The sequence below is a fragment of the Chelonia mydas genome, chromosome 23 (genome assembly GCF_015237465.2).
Source record: "Chelonia mydas isolate rCheMyd1 chromosome 23, rCheMyd1.pri.v2, whole genome shotgun sequence".
Classification (NCBI taxonomy): domain Eukaryota; kingdom Metazoa; phylum Chordata; order Testudines; family Cheloniidae; genus Chelonia; species Chelonia mydas.
Genome location: NC_051263.2, coordinates 16,282,261 through 16,302,354, shown reverse-complemented (window position 1 = coordinate 16,302,354; position 20,094 = coordinate 16,282,261). Strand labels below are relative to the sequence as shown.

The window sequence follows — 20,094 nt, the reverse complement described above, 5'->3', positions numbered from 1 at the left end:
TGGGGGCACTAGATCCACAAGTTAAAAATGGCACAGGACTTGGGGAGGGGCAGACTGCTGGCTCCTAGCCCCCGTTGCACTAACCACCCCACTCCCCTCCCCGAGCCAGGGAGAGAACCCAGGAGTCCTGGCTCCCAGCCCCCTTCGCTCTAACCACCCCAACTCCCCTCCCCTCCCCAAGCTAGGGATAGAACCCAGGAGTCCTGGCTCTGCGTCTCTAAGCTAACCCTGCAGCAAGGACTGTATCTCATTCCTGCCCCCCGCCCTTACCTCTCCGACGCTGTCAACGGCGCAGAAAGCTGCCAGTTGCCGGTGACCTCCCCCCCCCGCCCCCATTTCTTGCGTGAGAAGACATCATATAAAACTATTTATTCATAAATATTTTCCAAAATGAAAATAGGGTTACGAAAAATATTTTAAACACCCGGCCCTCAGCGGCTGCATAGCACCTCGGGAGAAGGGGGGAAAAGCAATCAGAAAAACAGCCTCCCCTTTTGAATTCCTGTCCGTCCCTCCCCCAAGGAAAACCCAGCCGATCTGCTCTGGGGCTGGATCTCATGGGAGTGGGGAGGAGACGAAAAATGGGAGGGGGAGAACTGAGGGGGAGGTGGGGTTTGGGCCCCCCCCCCCCCCGGAGGAATTTGTGTGTGTGTGTGGGGGTAACAATAATTCTGCTGGATTTTTTGCTGCTTTAATTTTTTTTTTTTTTTTTTTTAAAAGCCAAATGATTTCATTCCCCTCCTGCAACACTCCTCCTCCAAGATCATCTTTGTTCACTTTTTTTTTTGCCTGCGCATGTCCCTCTGCCCGCCCCCCCGCCAACACTCACCCAGGAAGGGGGGCTGGGGAATGGCTGAGTCCCCTCCCTTCACAGCCACAGCCCCCCCACCCACATCTTTTAAAACTGCATGCATTTAAAGGGTTCAGATGGCCGGAGGGGGCCCCCGCCTGGGGGGGGGTTGGGTGGGGGAGGTGGAATGGGGGTGGGGGAGGTGAGCTTGGCCTCTCCTTCCCTCCCCCACACCCCAATGTCCCGCACGCGTGACTCTGGAAGGCTGGCGCCCCCTGGGGGGTGAGCAGGCGTCACTGCAGGTCACGGTCTTCTAGATACCGGTACTCGAAAGTGAACCCTTCCTTCTTCCGCTGGCCCCATTTCTCATAGTCGAAGTAGATGTACGTGCCCTGAGGGGGGAACATGGGGGGGGAGGCATCAGCAGATGGGCAGAGCCTATGGTGCTGCACGTACCACTGCCCGATTTCGGCCTGAACATGCAGGGCTGTTCTGGAGTGCGGTACATGCCGGTTTGTTATTGTAGGGTCTCCCCATGGGTGCCAGGGCTGGCTTTGATATGGAGGAGTCTGCTGTGGGGAGCGGAGTGACTTGTGGTAGTAGGCTCTCTGACTGAATCCCTTCCCCCATGTTAGCGGCCCCACCCCAGAGGTGGCTGCATTGTGCTGTGGGGCAGCAGCACGGAGGGGGTCCCGGCGGGAGGGGGGAGGCGCTAACCTGCTCAAACTCATCCGTGATGGTCTTGGGCTCCTCGTGCCGCTGGAACCACATCATGTACTTGGTGTGGAACCGCCACGACTGCTTCTTCAGGGCTTTGGCCGCCAGGTACTGCGCCTTGGTACCCTGGAGAGAGAGAGAACCAGGCGCGTCACACCGCGGGCCAGTGGGGGGCAGCTGGGATCCTCCCACAGGGCTGGGGGGCAGCTGGGACACCCCGCCCCCATGGGGCCTGGGTCGGGGGGGGGGGAAGCAGATGGCATGTGCCACTGGCTCAGGGGGTAGCTGGGCAGGTACCATTGGACCTGGGGAGTGACTTGGCCTGTACCACTGACACAGGAGGCAGCTGGGACCAGACCACAGGACCTGGGGGCATGGCTGAGCCCATACCACCAGCGTGGGGGTGGGCAATGGCTTGGTAAGTACCAAAGGCAGCAGGGGAGAAGGGGAATGTACCATTAGCTCTTCTTTTGGGGGAGGCAGACTAGCTACATAAAGACTAGCTACATAGCAAATAGAGCGATAGCACCATTCAGCATGTACCAAATGCTCTGGGCATGGGGGGGGGGGGACTCTTGGCATACACACCCCTTGTCCCCTGTTGTATGTCTCGACATGTACCAACCACAGGGATGGTCAAGGGGGACTGTACCATCAGCACCTGTGGGGAGGATCCCCTCCCACATACCAGAGGCAGGTGGAGTGAGAGAGAGAGAAGATCTTGGCACCTGCCAATGGCAGGGAAGGGAAATGTACCATTCACACCTGCAGGGAGGGGAGTTCCCCTTGCACATACCAACTGCAGGTGGCCAAGGAGGGGTGTGAGGTACCAATGGGGGAGGGGGAGGGATGGAGCATACCATCCACACCTGCAGGGAGGGGAGTGTCAGGTGGCCGATGCGCAAAGCCAGCAGCGGTGGGGGGGGGGCACGTTGGCAGCAGTCACCCACCTCGCCCCTCCTGCCCGAGGGAAAGGCGGCAGCGGCGGCCAGACAGGGCGGGACTATAGAGCGCTCTAGCCTGCAGAGGGGGCCCTTCTGTACCTCCAGATAGTAGAAGATGAAGAAGAGCGTCTCCGTCGAGAGCCGCTGGTAGAACTCCACGGTGTCCGAGTGCAGTGGAGGCATCTGGTGGTGGTAAGGGGGGGTCGGGCAGGGGTTCCGGGGCAGGTACTGCCTGCGGGGGTGGGGGGAGGGGGTTAGACAGCCTGATGGGCGGGGGAGCAGCACACAGTGTCTACTGGGAACAGAACAGAGCAGTCCTGGCTCCCAATCCCCTCCCCACTCCCCCCTGAGGCTGGAGATACAATCCAGCTGTCCTGGCTCCCAGCCCTCCCCGCTCTAACCACTAGCCCCCACTCCCCTGCCAGAGCTGGGGAGATAACCCAGCTGTCCCAACTCCCACCCACACCCCCCCGGATCTAACCACTAGACCCTACTCCCTGCTCAAAGTCAAGGATTGAATCCAGGAGTCCTGTTCTCTCCAAGCCCCCAACATCCCAGGGACTGTGCCTTACCGGATCCTCTCTGAGTCCGAGGGGTGAGGCATGTGATGCCAGGCTGCCTCCTCCATGGCCTGCTGGTAGAGCTGCTCCTTGGTGAGGGGCACCGGTCCCAGGGGGCAGACCCCCAGGGAGAGAGGGATGTTCACCTCCGACAGCTGGATAGGCGGCTGGCTGGAGGCCGGCTGCGAGGTCGTACTACTAATTAAAATGTCTGCTGGGGGGACAGACAACAGACAGCCCGTTAGATTCCTCAGAGAGCATTGGGAGCACAAAGCTTTAAAACCAGTTTATGCAACAATCCCTCGCCCGGTGCTGAGATGCAGCCGCCTCTCGGGTGGGACGCAGGGGCTGGTCCTACAGAGACCCCCTCATCTGGAACTCCGCATGCTTGACACTGCAGTCAGCTGTGCTGGGACACCATGTGCATGGGTGGAATCCCTTCCTGTGCTCCAGCAAGGCCCAAAAGCCTGAGAGCCTGCTGAAGATTGAACCCAGGAGTCCTGGCTCCCAGTCCCCCGTCCCCCCCAACCACTAGACCCCACTCCCCCCCCAGAGCTGGGGAGAGAACCCAGGAATCCTCACCCCTTTCAGCCAGGTGGAGAGATGGCACTGGGTCCTCTATACTGGATCCAATGGCTGCCCGCTCTGCCATGGATTTCAAGCTGCTCAGGGGCTCGGGTGCCTGGAAGTGACAGACAGGGTGGGTGGAAGGGAGTCCTGTGGCTGTGCCCTCTCATCCCCCGAGGTGCCCCCCATCCCCCACACGGACGGGGCAGGCTCACCTTGATTTCTGGCGTGGAGCTGAACTGGGGCGGCCCGTTGAGCAATGGCTGGCTCGGCTTGGCTTCGGAGAAGGACGGGGTCGGGGAGCTTGGGGTATTCACCGTCATGGGGACTAGCAGGCCAGAGCTGGCACTGGGGGGCGCAGGGGCTCCGCTGGGCTCTTTCCTGGGGGAGAGGAGAGAGCATCAGTGAGTGGCTGGTGGGGCTGTGGGGGGTGCGGCCGCCAGGCGGGTACTCACGCAGCGCTGCTGGGCGGGTTGTGGGCCACTGGCTGGCTGGGGAGCGCTGGGCCGCTGCTGCCGAGAACGGAGTCCGATGTGCTGTCAGCCACCACAGAGCTGTAACCTGGGGAGTGGAGATGCAGCTCAGGGTGTGGGGGGCAGGGTAGGAGAGCACCCCATTGTTTAGAGCACCCCATGGCCGAGTTTGAAAAGTCCCAGGCAATCAGGCCAATGAGACACCCCCCTTCCCAACCAGGTTCAGAACCCAGGAATCCTGCTTCCCAGCCTCTCCACCTCAACCACTAGACCCCATTCCCCTGCCTGAGCTAGGGACAGAAGCCAGGAGTCCTGGCTCCCAGACGCCGCTGTAACCACTAGACCCCACTCCCCTGCCTCAGCTGGGGACAGAAGCCAGGAGTCCTGGCTCCCAGCCCCCGCTGTAACCACTAGACCCCACTCCCCTGCCTCAGCTGGGGACAGAAGCCAGGAGTCCTGGCTTCCAGCCCTCGCTCTAACCACTAGACCCCACTCCCACCCTCCAGAGCCTGGCAACAGACCAGGGACTCATTCTCTGTGCTGACCCTTGAACCGTGCCTCCTCCCGGCACTCACTGGTGGCCCCGTTCTGCTTGCTGGCGTTCTGCTGGGCGCTGGGAGGCCGGGGCTGCGAGGCGTTGGCACCGGGGGGCGGGGGCGCGACGGCCTGGGCGTAGGGGGTGGGGGTGCTGGGCGTGTGGCCGGCGACTGGGATGGCCTTGGCCCCACCGCTCCCGCTGCTGTTGGACACGGCTCCGTTGCTGCTGGAGCCCGGGCCGTTGCCCAGCGAGGAAGAGGTGCTGGAGCTGCTGCCCAGCTGGTAGCTGGGTGTGACGGCCGGCGAGGGCGGGGGGTGGTTGTTGTGGACGCTTTTCGAACCGTTCTTCGCGGGAGACTGTGGACAGACGAGGATTAGTCCTGCTCCCCCCCCCAGAGCCGTCAATGGAATCCAAGAGTCCTGGCTCCCAGCCCCCCTGCTCTAACCACTAGACCCCATTCCCCTCTCAGAGCTGGGAGAGAACCCAGGAGTCCTGGCTCCCAGCTCCCCCCTGCTCTAACCACTAACCCCCACTCCCTGCCCCAGAGCCATCAATGGAACCCAAGAGTCTTGGCTCCTAGACCACACCCCGCTTTAATCACTAGACCCTACTCCCCTCCCGGAGCTGTGGAGGGAACCCAGGAGTCCTGGCTCCCAGCTCCCCCCTGCTCTAACCACTAGCCCCCACTCCCTGCCCCAGAGCCATCAATGGAACCCAAGAGTCTTGGCTCCTAGACCACACCCCGCTTTAATCACTAGACCCTACTCCCCTCCCAGAGCTGTGGAGGGAACCTAGGAGTCCTGGCTCCCGGTGTCCATGTGCTCCCACCCCTGGGTAAGGCAGGCAGACTTGCTGAGCGGGCAGGACACTACCCAGGGCCTTGGCAGAGCCGGGCTCCACACCCCACTCTGCCACAGCGGGCCAGGGCAACCCTGGGCGAGGCCGTGAGCCCCTGCCCCAGTTCTATGAGCGTTACGTGCTGTGGTGAGGGACCTGGCCCCGCTGCTGCCCAAACACACTAGGCCAAAGCATCAGGAAGCATGGAACTCGCTGCTGCAAGATGGCACTGGCTGGTCCCCAGCGGCACCGAGCCTGCCGTGGGAGGGACACGCCGGGAGCCTGCACAAAGTCTCAGCCTCTGCAACCTGGCAGCGCTGATGGGCCCCACACCAGCAGCTGAGAGCCACGGGCACTGCCCCCTCTGTGCAACCGAGCCAGGCTTGGGGGGGTGGGGGCGTGTGTGTGTCTCTGTCCGGTTTGCTGTCTGTGAGCGTTTGAGAGTGCTCTGCCCCGAGGCCCTTTCTCTGCTCCCCTGCCTGTGTGGGGCTGTGGGGGGGAACTCACTTGGACCCCCCACTGCTGATCCCTCCCTGCACCTGCGTCCCCGCTCAGAGGCACATTGCTTCCCACAGCCCCCTCACTCTGACCCCTCCCCACAAGCTCCATGGGCCCCCCACCCTGAGCCCGCCCCATCTGTGTCACCATAGCCCCGCATTCTGACTCCAATAGCCCCCACATTATTAGCCCAGCCCACCTGAGCCTCACAGCCCCCCGAGTCCCCGTATCTCCCCCATTCTGACCCCACCTGAGTCCCCACAGCCCCCCCACTGAGACCCCTCCCCACCGCCCCCCACTCTGAGCCCTCCCCACCTGAGCCCCACAGCCCCCCCACTGAGATCCCATAGTCCCCACAGCCCCCCCACTCTGACCCCTCCCCACCTGAGCCCCACAGCCCCCTCACTGAGTCCCCATCTCCCCCATTCTGACCCCACCTGAGTCCCCACAGCCCCCCACTCCATCTGAGCCCCACAGCCCCCCCACTCTGAGCCCTCCCCACCTGAGCCCCACAGCCCCCCCACTGAGATCCCATAGTCCGCACAGCCCCCCCACTCTGACCCCTCCCCACCTGAGCCCCACAGCCCCCTCACTGAGTCCCCATCTCCCCCATTCTGACCCCACCTGAGTCCCCACAGCCCCCCACTCCATCTGAGCCCCACAGCCCCCCCACTCTGAGCCCTCCCCACCGAGCCCCACAGCCCCCCCACTGAGACCCCCATAGCCCCCACCTGAGCCCCATAGGCCCCACTCCGAGACCCCATAGTTCCCACTCCGAGACCCCATAGTTCCCACTCCGAGACCCCTCCCCACCTGAGCCCCATAGCCCCCACTCTGAGGCCCCCCCACTCTGAGCCCTCTTCACTTGAGCCCCACAGCCCCCCCACTGAGAACCCCATAGGCCCCACCTGAGCCCCATAGCCCCCACTCTGACCCCTCCACAACTGAGCCCCACAGCCCCCCAACTCTGACCCCTCCCCACCTGAGCCCCACAGCCCCCCTGCTGAGTCCCCATATCTCCCCCATTCTGCCCCTCCCCACCTGAGCCCCACAGCCCCCACCATGAGTCCCCACAGCCCCACTCATAGAGCCCCATGGCCCCCCATTCTGACCCCACAAGCTCAGCACCGCCCCACTCTGACCACACCCCACTCGAGCTCCCCAGCTCACTGCAGGTGGGTAGCCTGGCCCCACGGCAGCCATCCCAGCAGCCTCCCAGGGCCAGCCCAGGCCGTGGCGGCCCCGCCCTGCGCCTCACTGGAAGGAGGCTGGGAGGGGGCAGGGCTAAGAGCCCATGTGATCCCAGCCCCCCAACAAGGAGCAGGAGGAGGCGGGGCTAAGGCAGCCACACCCACTCCCAGCCCAAGTGGCTGGGGCGGCCATGTTCCCAGGCTTCCCCACGAAGTCCTCACCAAACCCTGTATTAGACCCGCCCCCAGCCGAGGGAACCCAAGAGTCCTGGCTCCCAGCGACCCCCCCAGCTCTAACCACTCACCCCCCAGAGCAGGGGAGAGAACCCAGGAGTCCTGGGTCCCAGCCGCGCCCCCCTCCCCTCCGAGAGCCGGAGAGAACCCAGGAGTCCTGGCTTCCAGCTCCCTGCTCTAACCCACTCGCCCCCACTCCCTTCCCAGAGCCGGGGACAGAACCCAGGAGTCCTGGTGAAATCCCCAAGCTCCGATCAGTAGCCAGCACCCCACCCCACCACACCCCCCCCCCCAGCATAAGGGCAGGCGCCCGCCAAGTTACTCACCTGACTGACCTCGCTGTCTGTCGACCGCCCCCTCTTCTTGTCATCTTCCGAATTCTCCTGGGGGTGGGGGGGGACAGTCAGTGCTCGCCCTGCCACTCCCCGTGGAGATGGGGGGACCAGCCCTGCCGCGGGGCAGCCAGCACACGACACACTGATGTCTCCCTCGTTATTGGGGTCACTCTGCCGGTCGACTCTGCCCTACCCATGGCACCGGAGGCCTGGTGCGGCTGGGCCATGGTCACCGTTATCGGGGGCACATGCACTGGACATCACTGCCAGGAGGCAGTGCCCCCTTGTTCTCACCCCTAGTTCCCCCCTCCCATTTCCCTAAGCCAGGAGAGAGCCCAGGTGTCCTGGTTCCCAGCCCCTCCCCACCCCCCCTGCTCTAACTACTAGACCCCACTCCCCTCTAACAGCCAGGATAGAACCTGGGGGTCCTGACTCCCAGCCCCCTGCTCTAACCACTAGACTCCGCTCCCCTCCCAGAGCCAGGAGAGAACCCAGATGTCCTGGCTCCCAGCCCCCCTCACTAGGCAATGCTGCCTTCCTTAAGGGACACTGACCCAGCACCCCTGCCGCTGGGTTACCCTGGCTGCCTGGGAGCCTGCCTGCGCAGGCCTCCGACTGTCCCACTTTGTACGGGGCTGGGCGACGGATCCCACTGGGGCAGGACTCGAGGGGCAGGGCTGTGCCAGGCGGGGGCGGGGCTCCTTACCGTCGTGCAGTTGGCAGGGCTGGGCGGAATGGGCGAGCTGGAGGTGGTGGAGGTGGGAGTGCTGCTGGACTGGTTGAAGATCTCGTCCTCCAGATGGCTGTGGCTGGGCGGGGAGGTGGCTACCAGAGCCTGCGCTGGAAGGGGACGGGGAGCAGAACAAGACGCAGTTAGGCAGCCGGGCTGGGAGTCAAAGACGCCAGCATCCCGCCCTGCGCTTGCATCCGGTCTGCCCTGCTTTCCCGGGGAGAAAACCGGAGATCTGTTCCAACCGGAGTTCTCCCAGGCCACGTACCCAGGGAGCTGAGATCTCCCAGCTCTGGTCTTGTCTCCCTGCTCGCCCAGGGGGACGCTTTGGATGGAGGGTAACGTTCCAATTCAGGAACGGACGGGAGCAATTTCTTCTAAACTCTCTGTAAACACCAATGGCCTGAACACACTTTGGAGAAAACTGCTCTGGGATAAAACCCCAACGCCTCTAGCCAGGTGATTAACAGGCTGTAAAGCGCCAAGGCTCCAGCTCCTCCAGACGTAATCCAGGAAAAGCCGAAGAGGAACATTTCCAGGCCTTTCCAGAAAGATGCAAGGAAATGAAACATGCTGTTGCTGGATTCGGGGGCCTCACAAAGCCACACCTGGGGCAATTGGAACCGCGGGGGCTCCTGGGTTCTGCGGAGAGAATCTCTCCTCTGATCGATCTAAAGGCAAAGCCCTATAGTAGCCCTGGCTGCTGAGGGAATCTGCGCCAGGATTTCTGAGCAGTGGCCCCCTCCTCGTGCCCCCTTGACAGCCAAGGCGTGCCCTCCCCAGCGATCGCACAAGGGATTGCGGGGGCGGGAGGGGAATGAGACACGGAGAGCAGGAAGGCGCGAGCGAAATCGGCTGAAGACACACAGTCTTTGGGGGCGGCGTGACTCCAGAGGAGCGGTGCTTTCCACAGGCAGGACAGGATGACCTGCAGGACCCGAGTCATAGAAATGGGATGAGATTTAATCATACAAATTGCACGGGCCCCCCCACCCCCGGACTATTTCAGCTGTAAGACAGGGGCGGTTCCCCCGGTTGCTGCAGCTGGGACACGGTCGTGAAAAAAGCCAGCGAGACCTCGGGAAGCATCTGCAGCAAGGCGAGGGGAGCCTGGATTCCACTGGGAAGCTCTCAGCCAACCCTCCTCACGGCAGGGTGGGCGGTTCGGCTAAGCGAGGGGGTCCCTTCCCGGTCTGGGTTACCTCTGGGTTCGGCTGCTCCAATCCCGGCTGTGGTTCTGGGGTCCCTAACCCAAGCAGGACGCCGATCAGCTGGAGAGGGCCCAGCGACCAGCCAGGCGGACGCCGAAGTGGTTGGAAAAACCTGCCCTCCCGCGAGAGACCTGATCAGCGGAACACAGACGGTGACCGGGGGCGGGGAACTCGACCCCAGTCTCTGCCCCGCGGGAGCCGGGACACTTACGAATGTCTTCTAAGTCGAGGTCATCGTAGAGAAACTCGTTCTCCTCGAAGTCGGGGTCCTGCGAGGAGTCCACGTAATACTCCACGTCGTCCTTGATCTTGCGGATTGAGTCCACCTGGATGGAGTCATTGTCCAGCATGCGCAGGATGGTCTCCAGCATGCGGATGTGGTACCGGTGCTTTTCGATGTGCCGCTTCAGCCCCTCGATCCGGTCCTGCTTCTGCGGGGAAGGGGCATGGGCAGATGGACACACGCTGAGAAACGGCCCCCTCTGCCCACACCCCGCCTCTCCAGCCACAGCGCACAGCACCCCTTCACTAGCCCCCACTCCCCGCCCAGAGCCAGGAGAGAACCCAGGAGTCCTGGCTCCCAGCCCCCTCCCCCCCCCCTCTAACCACTAGCCTCCACTCCCCTCGCAGTGCCAGGGATAGAACCCAGGAGTCCTAGTTCCCCGCACTCTTGCCCCCCGCCACGGTGCCACCCCACACATCCTCCCTGTGTCCCAGGCAGGCAGTGACTCACATCCTTGTCCCCCTTCTTCTTGCGTGTCTGCACAGAGAGTGACTCCACCTCGCTCTCAAACTGATCCACCTGCATGTTCAGCGTGTCGATGGTGTTCTGGGGGGGGAAGGGGGGAGAGCCGCACACTGTCATCCCCAGTGCAGTCCCCAGGGGCTCCCACACGCCAGCTGCTGCCAGCCCGCAACCCCCCCGAGACACTCGGCAGCTGCTCCCCACCACTACCTGGGGCCTTCCCTGGTGCTTCCTCACTGAAGATCGCAGGCCAATATAAAGCCTCCAACTGCCCTGCAGAAAGGCGGTAATCCATACAGGGGCCCCGCGCCTGGTGCTGGGATGCGACCTCTTCTGGGGTGTGGTACAGGGGCTAGTTATCCAGGGAGCCCTCATGGGCACTGAGACGTGGCCCCTCTGGGGTGGGGTGCCGAGGCTGTTCAGGACGGAGCGCCACACTGGGGCTTTGGGACCAGCAATGACTGTGAAGGGAGAGCACCCCCCATGAACCTCCCGCAGCATAGTGCCCCCTAGGGCTGCCCTGGGGACAGCAGGGGAGAGAGCCCTGTTTTTCCTCACAACTTTGGCTCTGCCCCATGCCCCCATCAGTCTGACCCTTACTTAGCTGATCAGAATACCCCCGCTCCCAGCCTCACCGTTAACCACTGGCCGACCTCTTCCTTCTCCTTCTGGGCAGGGTCGACTTTCTGCGCCAGGCCCAGCCCCTCCTTGGAGTAGGCTTTGGTCTTGGTCTCCCGCTCCACCACCTTGAACCGCTCCATTTGCTGGAACAGGAGAGAGGGAGGTGGGGGCGGGCTCAGTGTCTGGGGAAACGGGGGGGGGGGGGGGGGAGGAGTGTCCCCCACTCCCGCACAGGGGATCAAGAGACCCCAAGAGACATAGGGGCTCCCCCCACCCCAATCCTGTCCAGGGGCATGGCAAATATAGCCCTGGTTGGCCATGCCTGGCAGCCTCTCAGCTGCTCCTGGCTCCCAGCCCCTCCCTGCTCTAACTACTAGACCCCCCTCCCCTCGCCAGACACAGAACCCAGGAATCCTAGCTCCCTGCCCCCACCGCTCTCCCGTGCCGCCTGCTGTCATTCAGGACCCAGCCTCATGCCCAAATGGCCCCAGTCCGGCCCTACCCCTTCCAGATCTGACTCCACCTGTCCCTGCCCTGCCAGCTGGCTGCCCTCTGTGATGTCACACTGCCCCATCAGCCAATCACAGCAGAGGGAGGAGTGGCTTATTGGAGAGGAGGGTGGGGCTCAGGTGAGTGTGTGGGTGGATCCCCCCCTTCCCTGGAGTGGAAAGCACCCCCAGTGCCCACAGGGGAGGCCTCGCCACCCAGGGGGTACGATCCCAGCTGCTGTCACTCAGCCCCTGAGCTTTAAACCCTCTGTGTGCCGTTCTCTCCATGGCTGGGACTGCCCCGAACAGATCCCCATGGGGGCTGTGCTGGGAGAGAAGGGCCCAGAGCTGGGCACAGCTGCTCATGGGGGGGCTCCACGATCCCAGAGACTGGGCCTGGGCATCACTGGAGGTGACCGATACACCGATCCCCTCGCAGTGCATGGAGACCTGCTGTCGGGGGTGCGGGTTGGGGACGCTGGCCCCACAGAGGCCGCCAAGAGGATTGCGCAATGGCTGCATGGCTGTGCCAGGATGGGAGTGACACTACGCCACTGGCAGGGGTAGCTGAGCCCTGGTGCTGGGACATCTGGCGTGCAGGAGTCCTGGCTCCCAGCACCCTGCTCTAACCACTAGACCCAACTCCCCACCCCAGAGCCGGGGAAAGAACAAAGGAGTCCTGGCTCCCAGCCCCCCCCAAACTCCACTCCCCTCTCAGAGCTGGGGAGAGGACTCAGGAGTCCCAGCACTCCTCCAACTCCCCCACTGCTGCCTCCTGCGAGTGCAGAGTGGTTGAGCGCACAGGAGCCTTCTCAGCGCAGTGTTGCTAGGGCCAGCCCTACCAGGCCCGTGATCCACCAACCCCAGACGCAGCCAGTCAGCGCGACCCCCATGATGGTCGAGAAGCAGAGCACAAAAACCCCTTCCCCTGCTCTCACCCACCAGTCCCAGCAGATCAACTGGCCGGCCCTTCCCGCCATTTGCTTTCCCTCAGCGCCTGGAGACCTTCGCCAGATCGAAGCATCTCTGCCCACGGGGGTCTAAACTGCCGCTGGAACCAAGGTGCCACCGACACCAAGATCCGCGCCGCTGGAGCCATGCCCAGGCAGTGCAGGAAGGGCCAGAAAATCCCCCAGGTCTCTGTTCTGTGCGCTGGAGGGAGACGCTCGCCCGCCCCCAGGTCTAGTGGGTCCCCACACGTGAGCAAGAGACACCCGCCAGGCAGGACCGTCTCAGAGCAGCGCGGCCCCCCCCGCCCCCAGCCGACCGCTGCTGCTTTCACGGGCGGAGGAAAAACCCGCCAGTTACAGCTCTGGATTGGGGGCAAAACTTCCTTCCTGACCCCGAGAGGCTGCCGCCCTGAAGCCTGGCCATTACCCCCTTTGGCCTCCTACCGTCTCAATGAGTTTCCGGTTGTCTATCAGCTGCCTCTTGTCCTTGATCTCGTTTGAAGCTACCCACGTCTTGATCTGGTCCCTCAGCCTCTGCAGAGATGGGGTGAAGAGAGGGGAAGGGTCAGCAGAGAGACGGGCCCATAGCACCCACCCACCCGCCTCACTTAGACCCCTAGAGGCAACAGCCAACACTGCCTTGGTCTGGACGTGGGAGAGGTAACGAGGACACTCAGCCACTAAAAAGTCCCCCCTGCCCCCAATGAGCCCCCACCAGCTGGGAGGACGCCCTCTGCAGAGTGGGGTGAGAATCGCAAGCTCTGGTTTACCAGGGAGCACAAAGATCTCGCTGGACAATAAGGGGAGGCAGAAAGGCGAGACAAGGAGAGACTGGGGATCACGAGACCAGGGTTCTATTCCTGGTTCTGGAAGGGGAGTGGGCCTAGAGGTTAAAGCAGGGGGGATGGGAGCCAGGAGTCCTGGGTTCTATCCCCAGCTCTGAGAAGGGAGTGGGGTCTAGTGGTTAAAGAAGGGGCTAGGAGCCAGGACTCCTGGGTTCTCTCCCCAGCCCTGGGAGGGGAGTGGTGTCCCGTGGTTGAGAGCACAGGTGGCTGGGAGTCAGGACTCCAGTGGCGGGTGTTTTCCCGACAGCCATGGCTGAGACCACGTATCCTGAGGGCTCCTGCTGGACAGATGGCCAAAGTGCTGGGCCCTACCTGGAGCTTCTTGATCTCCTTCTTCAGGTCAGCTTCATACTTCTCCTTCTGGTTGGCGTTTGCTGCATTGTGGAGCTGCAGGCGAGAGACAGTGGATGAGACAGAGTGTAGGGGGATGGGACAGAGTGCCCTTGGCAGGCTGGGGGTGGCGCCCTGATCCGGTGTGGAATCAGTTGGGGGGCTACAACAGCCAGAGAGGAGGGTCTGGGGGGATCCAATGTGGGGTGAGGCCCGGAAGGCTGGGCTGCCCTATCCACAGTGAGATGTGGAGTGGGGAGAGGGGGCTGCCTGCTCTGGGGTGATGTAGGGTAGGGGGGCAGCGAGGCCGGGGGAGAGAAGAGAATTGATACAGGAGAGAAAAGCAGAAAAGTTTAGGGACAGGGAGAGAGCAACGTGGGGGAGGATGAGAGAGCGGGGCAGCGAGCCGGGGGGGGGGTTTGAGGCCGAAGGGGGAGCTCTTACCTTCTGCCAAATATCCTCAAACTGTTCCACCCCCTCGGAGACCTTCTTCAGACACCGATCGATCTCACCTGGAGGAGCAGATGGGCGAGGGTCAGCCCCAACCTCCGACAGGGCTAATTACTGCCACCTGCCCGTTCCCCGCGGCCCCCCCCACCGAGCCCAGCGTGAGGTACAGGGGAGGGAGAAGGGATGGGCCTGAGGTCACACAATGAACCTCAAATAGAACTCAGGAGTCCTAGCTCCCAGACCTCCCCCCCCACCTCCTCATTCTAACCACTAGACTCTACTCCCCTCCCAGAGCCAGGGAGAGAACCCAGCAGTCCTGGCTCGTAGCCCCCTGACTCTAAATGCAGCCGTGACAAACTCCATCGCTCCAGCTCTCACAAAGTAGGGAACACACACAGGGGGAAGGGGAAGAGGCCCCTCTCTCTGCCTGCCCCCCCCATATATGCCCCCAGCCATGCACCCCGGGAAGGGCGGGGGGCAGCCTGCAGGAGGAGCCGCCCTACCTTGCAATTTCCTCTTGTCAGCCATGTTTCGGTCACTGGCGGGGGGCTCTCCTCATGCTTCAGAAAGCTCCAACGCTGCAGGGGACAGCAAAACAAGGTTACGGTAATGCACCCTCCCAACCCACCGGGGAGAGCCCCTGAGCCAGCCAGTCCCTGTCTTGGGGTCGGATGGGAGCCGGCACCCCCTACAGGGGAGAGGCCCCAGGCCTCTTTCCCCACCCCTCCCTCAGTCAGCCAGTCTCTCATCATATTCTTTGATCAGTTGTGCCAAGACTGTTCATTCACATCCCCCCACCCCAGCAGGGGGCAGCGCTGGCACCCAGCCACATACCCACCCCAGCAGCAGGGGGCAGGGCAGCACACACCCACCCAGCCTTCAAGTCAAACGATGAAACAGCAGGTTTAGAGGGCCGGGTGGCTGGCCCAGAAGGGGCCCGGCTGACGGGACGCTGGCCGTGTGGCCCCTTGCCAGAGCACTGCTGCCGGTGGCCCTGAGGCTGGGCAGGGGGCGTGGCGCAGAAGCAGCCAGCATGGGCCAGGGCTGGGGAGACAGGCAGGATTCAGGTGTGGCTGGGTGTTAACCCCGAAGCCGACCGCGCCTGGAGTCTGAGCGAAGCCAGCTCGGTTCTCAGCGACTCGGGACCAGCAACCCCGGCTGGAGGACTGTGGGCGACGGGAGCGTGGGGAGGAGACCTGAGCCTATGTGTTCAGATGCCGCCTGGACCGGAGCTGGTTCAGCCACCGGGCTAGTCCGGATCCTCTTTGTTATTTCCTTGGAGGGGGCAGAGATAGGGTTTCCCTGGGCTGCTTCATACCGAAGGGCTGATTCTCAGGAGGGGCCGCCCTGGATTCTGTAGTGCAGCCCCCCCTGGTGCGAATCAGGGCAGCTCAAGTGTATACTCCAGTCTCTGGGGGACAAAGAAAAGCCACAGCCAAGGATGCCCTGGCCAGGCCCCTGATCTGCTCCCTATGGGCTTTGGGGGGCAGGGAATAGCCCCAGTGCAGTGTGCCCCAGCCAGGCCCCTGATCTGCCCCCTCACCCCAGCAATGCCCCACCCCAGGGAAAAGTGATTCACAGGGGACTGTTTCCACCCCCTTTGTCCTCTCCAAGGGGTCTGGGCATTACCGGCTAAGGTCTGTTTGCTCAGTTTCACTTCCTGGTTCCCCAGGAGGCAAACTGTAAGGGGTGGGGAGGTCAGGTCATACGCCAAAGAACTTTCCCCCCTTAGGCATGGGGGGAACCCCCTTGCTTCCGAACAATATACTGGAGGCCTCAGGGAGCTGGCCATGTCCCTTTAATCTGCCCCCCCCCCCCGAGGCCTAAGGGAGGATTCTCAGCCAGCTCCTCACAGCGATCATCTCGTCTGCCCCCCGGGGGCACACAGTCCAGCAGGATTGGCTAATTGCCACTGATGGAGAAGCCACACCCAGCCAACCCTTCCAGATGTTAATTATGCCCCCCCCATTAAAAACCTGCCCCTTATTTCCAATCTGAACTGGCCAAGCTTCCCCTCCCAGCCAGTGGCCCTGGTAAGACCAGTGCCTACCAGCCCAGGGAGTCCCCGGGCAGCTGTTTGCTCCCCATGCGGGGGCTAGTAGGCGGGGAACTGTCACCCCTGAACCTTCTCTTTGTTCAGCTACACAGAGGGAGCTGGTGAGGCCCACTGCTGGCGGGCCTCTCCTGACCCTCTGTGACTGATCAACGCCTGGCTGGGATGGGGGACCCCAAGCTGCCCCCAGGATCCCAGCAGTCTCACCTCAGGGCCCCTCACTGTGCCCCCCACGATCCTATTCGCCCATATGATCCCAGTGTCTACTGAATAGCTGCCGTGCCCCCCAAGTGCTTTGCAAGAGGCCAAAGGGCTCTGGCTTACCTAGAGGTGGCCTGGCTGTCTAGGGCCTGCAAGTGGGCGGCTCCTACACAGGTGAAAGAGGCACATGACTGGGAGGAAGGTTGAGAGCCCCTCCCCCCCACACCCACCCAGCCTGTGCTGCAGCATGGGATGCTGGGAAAGGACTGGAGCTATAAAGACTCAGTGGCCGAAGACTGGGCTCTGGGCTGTAAGTGAGAGTGCCACACCTGGGGGAGGAGACCTGCAGCACGTGGCGGCCCCCTTTGTACAGGGCTTACGGAGAGAGGTGAGTGTCGCTAAGCCTGCTTTGCAGATGGGGAAACTGAGGCACAAAATGGGGCTGTGATGTACCTTGGGTCACACAGCAGGCTGGAGTAGAACCCGTGAGTTCACGCCAATTTCCTCCTGCTCTAACCACTAGACACCACTCCCCTCCCAGAGTTAGGGAGAGAACCCAAGAGTCCTGGCTCCCAGCCCCCGTGCTCTAACCAATCGCCTACATTTTCTCCAGTTAAAACACATGTTGGCCTTTACACACCAAGTAGTGTGAACTGATCTGATCATTTTAGATTCCAACCTGCCACCAATTGCTTAAGATTGTGAATTGGGCTTGTGGACTGTGCCGGAAGGGGGGTGGTTGTGGGGAGCTGTCTGAATGGTACAGCGTGGGCACCTGCTTGGTTTTCTCCTGTCAGATGAGTAGCTGTCACTGCTTTTCTCGTGAGACTGGCAATAAACACAATGATCTAGGGAGAACCCAAGCCCCCCATATCCTGCTAAACACCTCGGTGCCCCTGAAAAAATCATAGCGAGCGAGGGGGCAAAGGGAGTCTGTGGCTGAATGGGGCTCTCTGGCGTCCCAATCCCCTGCCTCGCCCACAAGCACCCCTCACAATCAGCTTGTAAAGCTCCCTGCTCTGTGAGGCAGGGACTGTCCTGTGTCCGTACAGCGCCTGGCACAGTGGAGCCATGCTCTGTGACTGGCATGAGCAAAACCCATGATTAATCCCATAACTGTACAGCCACAAACTAGGGGGAGTGGGAGTAAAGTGGTGCACCTGGAAATGACTTAGATCCTTCTGAGACTCGGCTATGTCAGGGTGAAAGGGACCTGCAGAGCAATTCCAATACAATTGAGCGACCTGGTCAATTTCCCTGTGGCCAGGAAAGCCCTGAAATTGATCAGATTGAGGCTGCCCCTTTAAATTTGGATTGAAACATTCTGGAAACCAGCAACTTGTTTTAATCCACTCGAAGATCGACGGACAAGCTCCCCCAAAGGGAAGTGTGCAGCTTTTAGAAGAGACTGTTGCCCAGCAATGTCTGAAAGCCAAAAAACCGGAGACTGTCCACAACCAAAACCATGGCTAAATCCATTTCTGAGCTGGTCCTGTCTCCTGTGGATCAGCAGAGATGCAAAGGCCTGGAGATGCTACGGCTTCTGCTGATTACCTCCCCTGAGAAGGCTGAGGACCAGGGATCCCAAAATCAAATGGCCTGACACAGACGTGGATGGGAAGATACGGCTAACAAGAGCCTGATTGGGCCTTGTAAATTTTGTAAAGGTTGGGGAACGGGACACTTTCCTGCTCTAGGGGGCATGACTCTGATCTGGCCCCAGAGCAGGGGGGAATGGTTGGCTTAGGGTAGGGAACAGGACGAGGCCTTACCCTTCTAGGGGGCAGCAGCTCTGATCCGGCTGCAGGGCAGGGGTCTGGCCAGCTCTGAGGGGAGGAATGGGATATGGGGCTTCACCTAAGGCAAATAGATTCTTTACCTGGCTAGTAGCAGTTGTGAGCAGTTGTCTGTTTTCCAACCCTCCTTGCCCCCTTCCCCCCCCCGCAGCCGTGGCCCGGCTGTCTTGGTACCAGCTGGCACCAGGGCCAAGCCCTCTGGGGAGCGCGTGGAGGCAGAGCTGCTGGCAGAGGGGGACAATGGAGGGGTTTAGGGAGACATCCCATGGGCAGCATACCCACCAGGGATCATGGCCAGAGCCCTGCTGCCTCCCACGATCCCATCCATGCCCAGGGGGGATCCAGTAACCAGCCCTTTTGTGGAGTGGTGGGAGGAGAACCCAGGCGTCCTGCTGGCGGATCTACTGCTCTAGCCACTAGGCTGCCTGCCTGCCCCCTAAGTTGGGGGGGGGGGGGGGGGACGGACACCCAGGTATCCTTGCTCCAGCTGCTAGCTTCCCGCCTGAGCTGAAGCACCAGACAACTGGAGAAGGGGGACACGGGGGCCTCTCCCCCCCGCACAACCCCTGCCCCCCTCATGCCCCCCCCGTGCTCCCCCGACAGATCCCTTGTCGCCCCCCACCCCATGTCCCGCCCCCGGGATGCTCCCCGGCCCGATCCCCCTTTCCCCTGGGGGCCGCCAGCCCCGCCGCCCCTCGGGCCTCCTGCAGCCGCTACAGCCCCCCGCGGCAGAGGGCCCCCGCGTGCGCCCCTCCCCCTATGGCGTCCCCGTACCCCCTCCCCCCAGCCCCTCCCCCAGGCCCCCCCTCACCGGAAGCTCCTGCGGGCCGGTCGGGCCCCGGGGATCGGTCCCCTCCCCCCTGCTCGCGGGCCGACTGTCGCGCTGCTGGCGCCGCTCAGCCGGGTCGCGACCCCCTCCCCCCCCAACTCGCCGCCGCCGCCTCTCGGGCTCCGCGGCATCCAAGATGGCGGCCGGCTGCCTCCGTCCGCCTCTCCGCCCCGGGGCAGGGCCCCGCCCCCCCGGCTGCACCCCATTGGGTTTGCCGCACGCCCCTTAAGTCACTTTGTTCTCCTATTGGCTACATTAGATATAGGCGGGGCAAGCTAGGGCACCCGCCTATCCCTTTGTATGTCAATCAACGCCCAACTTCCTTCTTATTAGCCTCAGCACACATCCGTCAGCAATCCTCAGCGTTTATTGGCCGAGAAGGGCGGGGTATAAAGGAGGCTCGCCCACATGGGAGAAGGAAGGAAGGGGCGATACCCGTCACAGCTCGGTCTCCCCCATTGGTCGGGGGAGCCGCTTATGAAACCACTCTTGCAGCTGATTGGCTCCCAGCCCGGAGGCAGCGGATAGCTCGATCGCAACGATTAGCTGAAGTGGGGGAGGCGGGATGATGGATTCGCCAGACACTGATTGGCTGAGACGATGGACGACAGACCAATAGTAGTAGCGTGCAACGAGGAGGTGGACTTAAAACATATTGCTGATAGCTATTGCCCACTGAGGTTCTCACTCAAACCCCTAGGGACCTATAGGATTGAAGACCACAGGAAGGGCCCGCCCCCTGGGTACTAAGGGCAATATTGAGTTATATGCCCCAGGCCTTAAAGGGCAGCTGGGCCCCAGCACGGCCAGGGTGCAAAGTGACCCCAGCGAGGCAGCAGGGGATGGGGGGGAAGGAGCATAGGGGAACCCTGGCCCCTGAGGGAATCCAACCAACAAGGGTGGGAGGAGCCTGGAGCAGCCTAGGCCTGAAGAACCCCCCAGCACTAGGGCAGCAGTGTGTGTGTGGGGGGGATCCAGCCCCTGGGAGGGGGTTGGGGCAGCAGAATGTGGGGGTGGTGGAGTTTCCACACAGTGGGGACAGACCCTGTACCCAGGAGAGCACCCACCTGCAAGAGGACTGGATGATGGTGCTTAGGCTGGGACGGCCCCAGCCTGGTCCAGGGCCCCCAGAACAAGACAGGGCCACTGCACCTACCCCCAA

At 62.3% G+C, this 20,094-nt stretch overlaps 4 protein-coding genes across 34 annotated transcripts in view; 2 read left to right on the top strand and 2 right to left on the bottom strand.

Annotated features, from left to right (window-relative positions):
• Positions 1-20,094, bottom strand: part of LOC119564877 (immunoglobulin superfamily member 1-like) — a 967,916-nt gene that overhangs the window by 359,752 nt on the left and 588,070 nt on the right. The window lies entirely within an intron of this gene.
• Positions 1-20,094, top strand: part of LOC119564866 (immunoglobulin superfamily member 1) — a 999,687-nt gene that overhangs the window by 602,757 nt on the left and 376,836 nt on the right. The gene's annotated exons all lie outside the window — the stretch shown is intronic.
• The window catches only part of LOC119564865 (immunoglobulin superfamily member 1), a 798,058-nt gene that overhangs the window by 543,878 nt on the left and 234,086 nt on the right, over positions 1-20,094 (top strand). The window lies entirely within an intron of this gene.
• Positions 355-19,114, bottom strand: CNOT3 (CCR4-NOT transcription complex subunit 3). 26 transcript variants are annotated; one of them, XM_043534633.1, is made up of 19 exons: positions 18,915-19,114; positions 16,431-16,473; positions 14,557-14,631; positions 14,048-14,115; positions 13,586-13,660; positions 12,873-12,962; positions 11,005-11,133; positions 10,358-10,453; positions 9,836-10,055; positions 8,390-8,523; positions 7,675-7,731; positions 4,627-4,945; positions 4,034-4,139; positions 3,794-3,959; positions 3,594-3,693; positions 3,024-3,222; positions 2,551-2,683; positions 1,508-1,633; positions 355-1,182 (listed from the first exon to the last, which is right to left on the bottom strand). In XM_043534633.1, the coding sequence occupies exons 3-19, from the start codon at positions 14,579-14,581 to the stop codon at positions 1,084-1,086; spliced, it is 2,142 nt and encodes a 713-aa protein (XP_043390568.1). In that variant the 5' UTR covers positions 14,582-14,631; positions 16,431-16,473; positions 18,915-19,114; the 3' UTR covers positions 355-1,083. The 26 variants fall into 26 exon arrangements, with proteins under 26 accessions (XP_043390568.1, XP_043390567.1, XP_037744178.1 ...); XM_043534632.1 differs by lacking the exon at positions 16,431-16,473 and adding an exon at positions 18,080-18,164 and having other exon boundaries at positions 18,915-19,028; XM_037888250.2 differs by having other exon boundaries at positions 2,458-2,683; positions 3,024-3,225; positions 4,597-4,945; positions 18,915-19,020.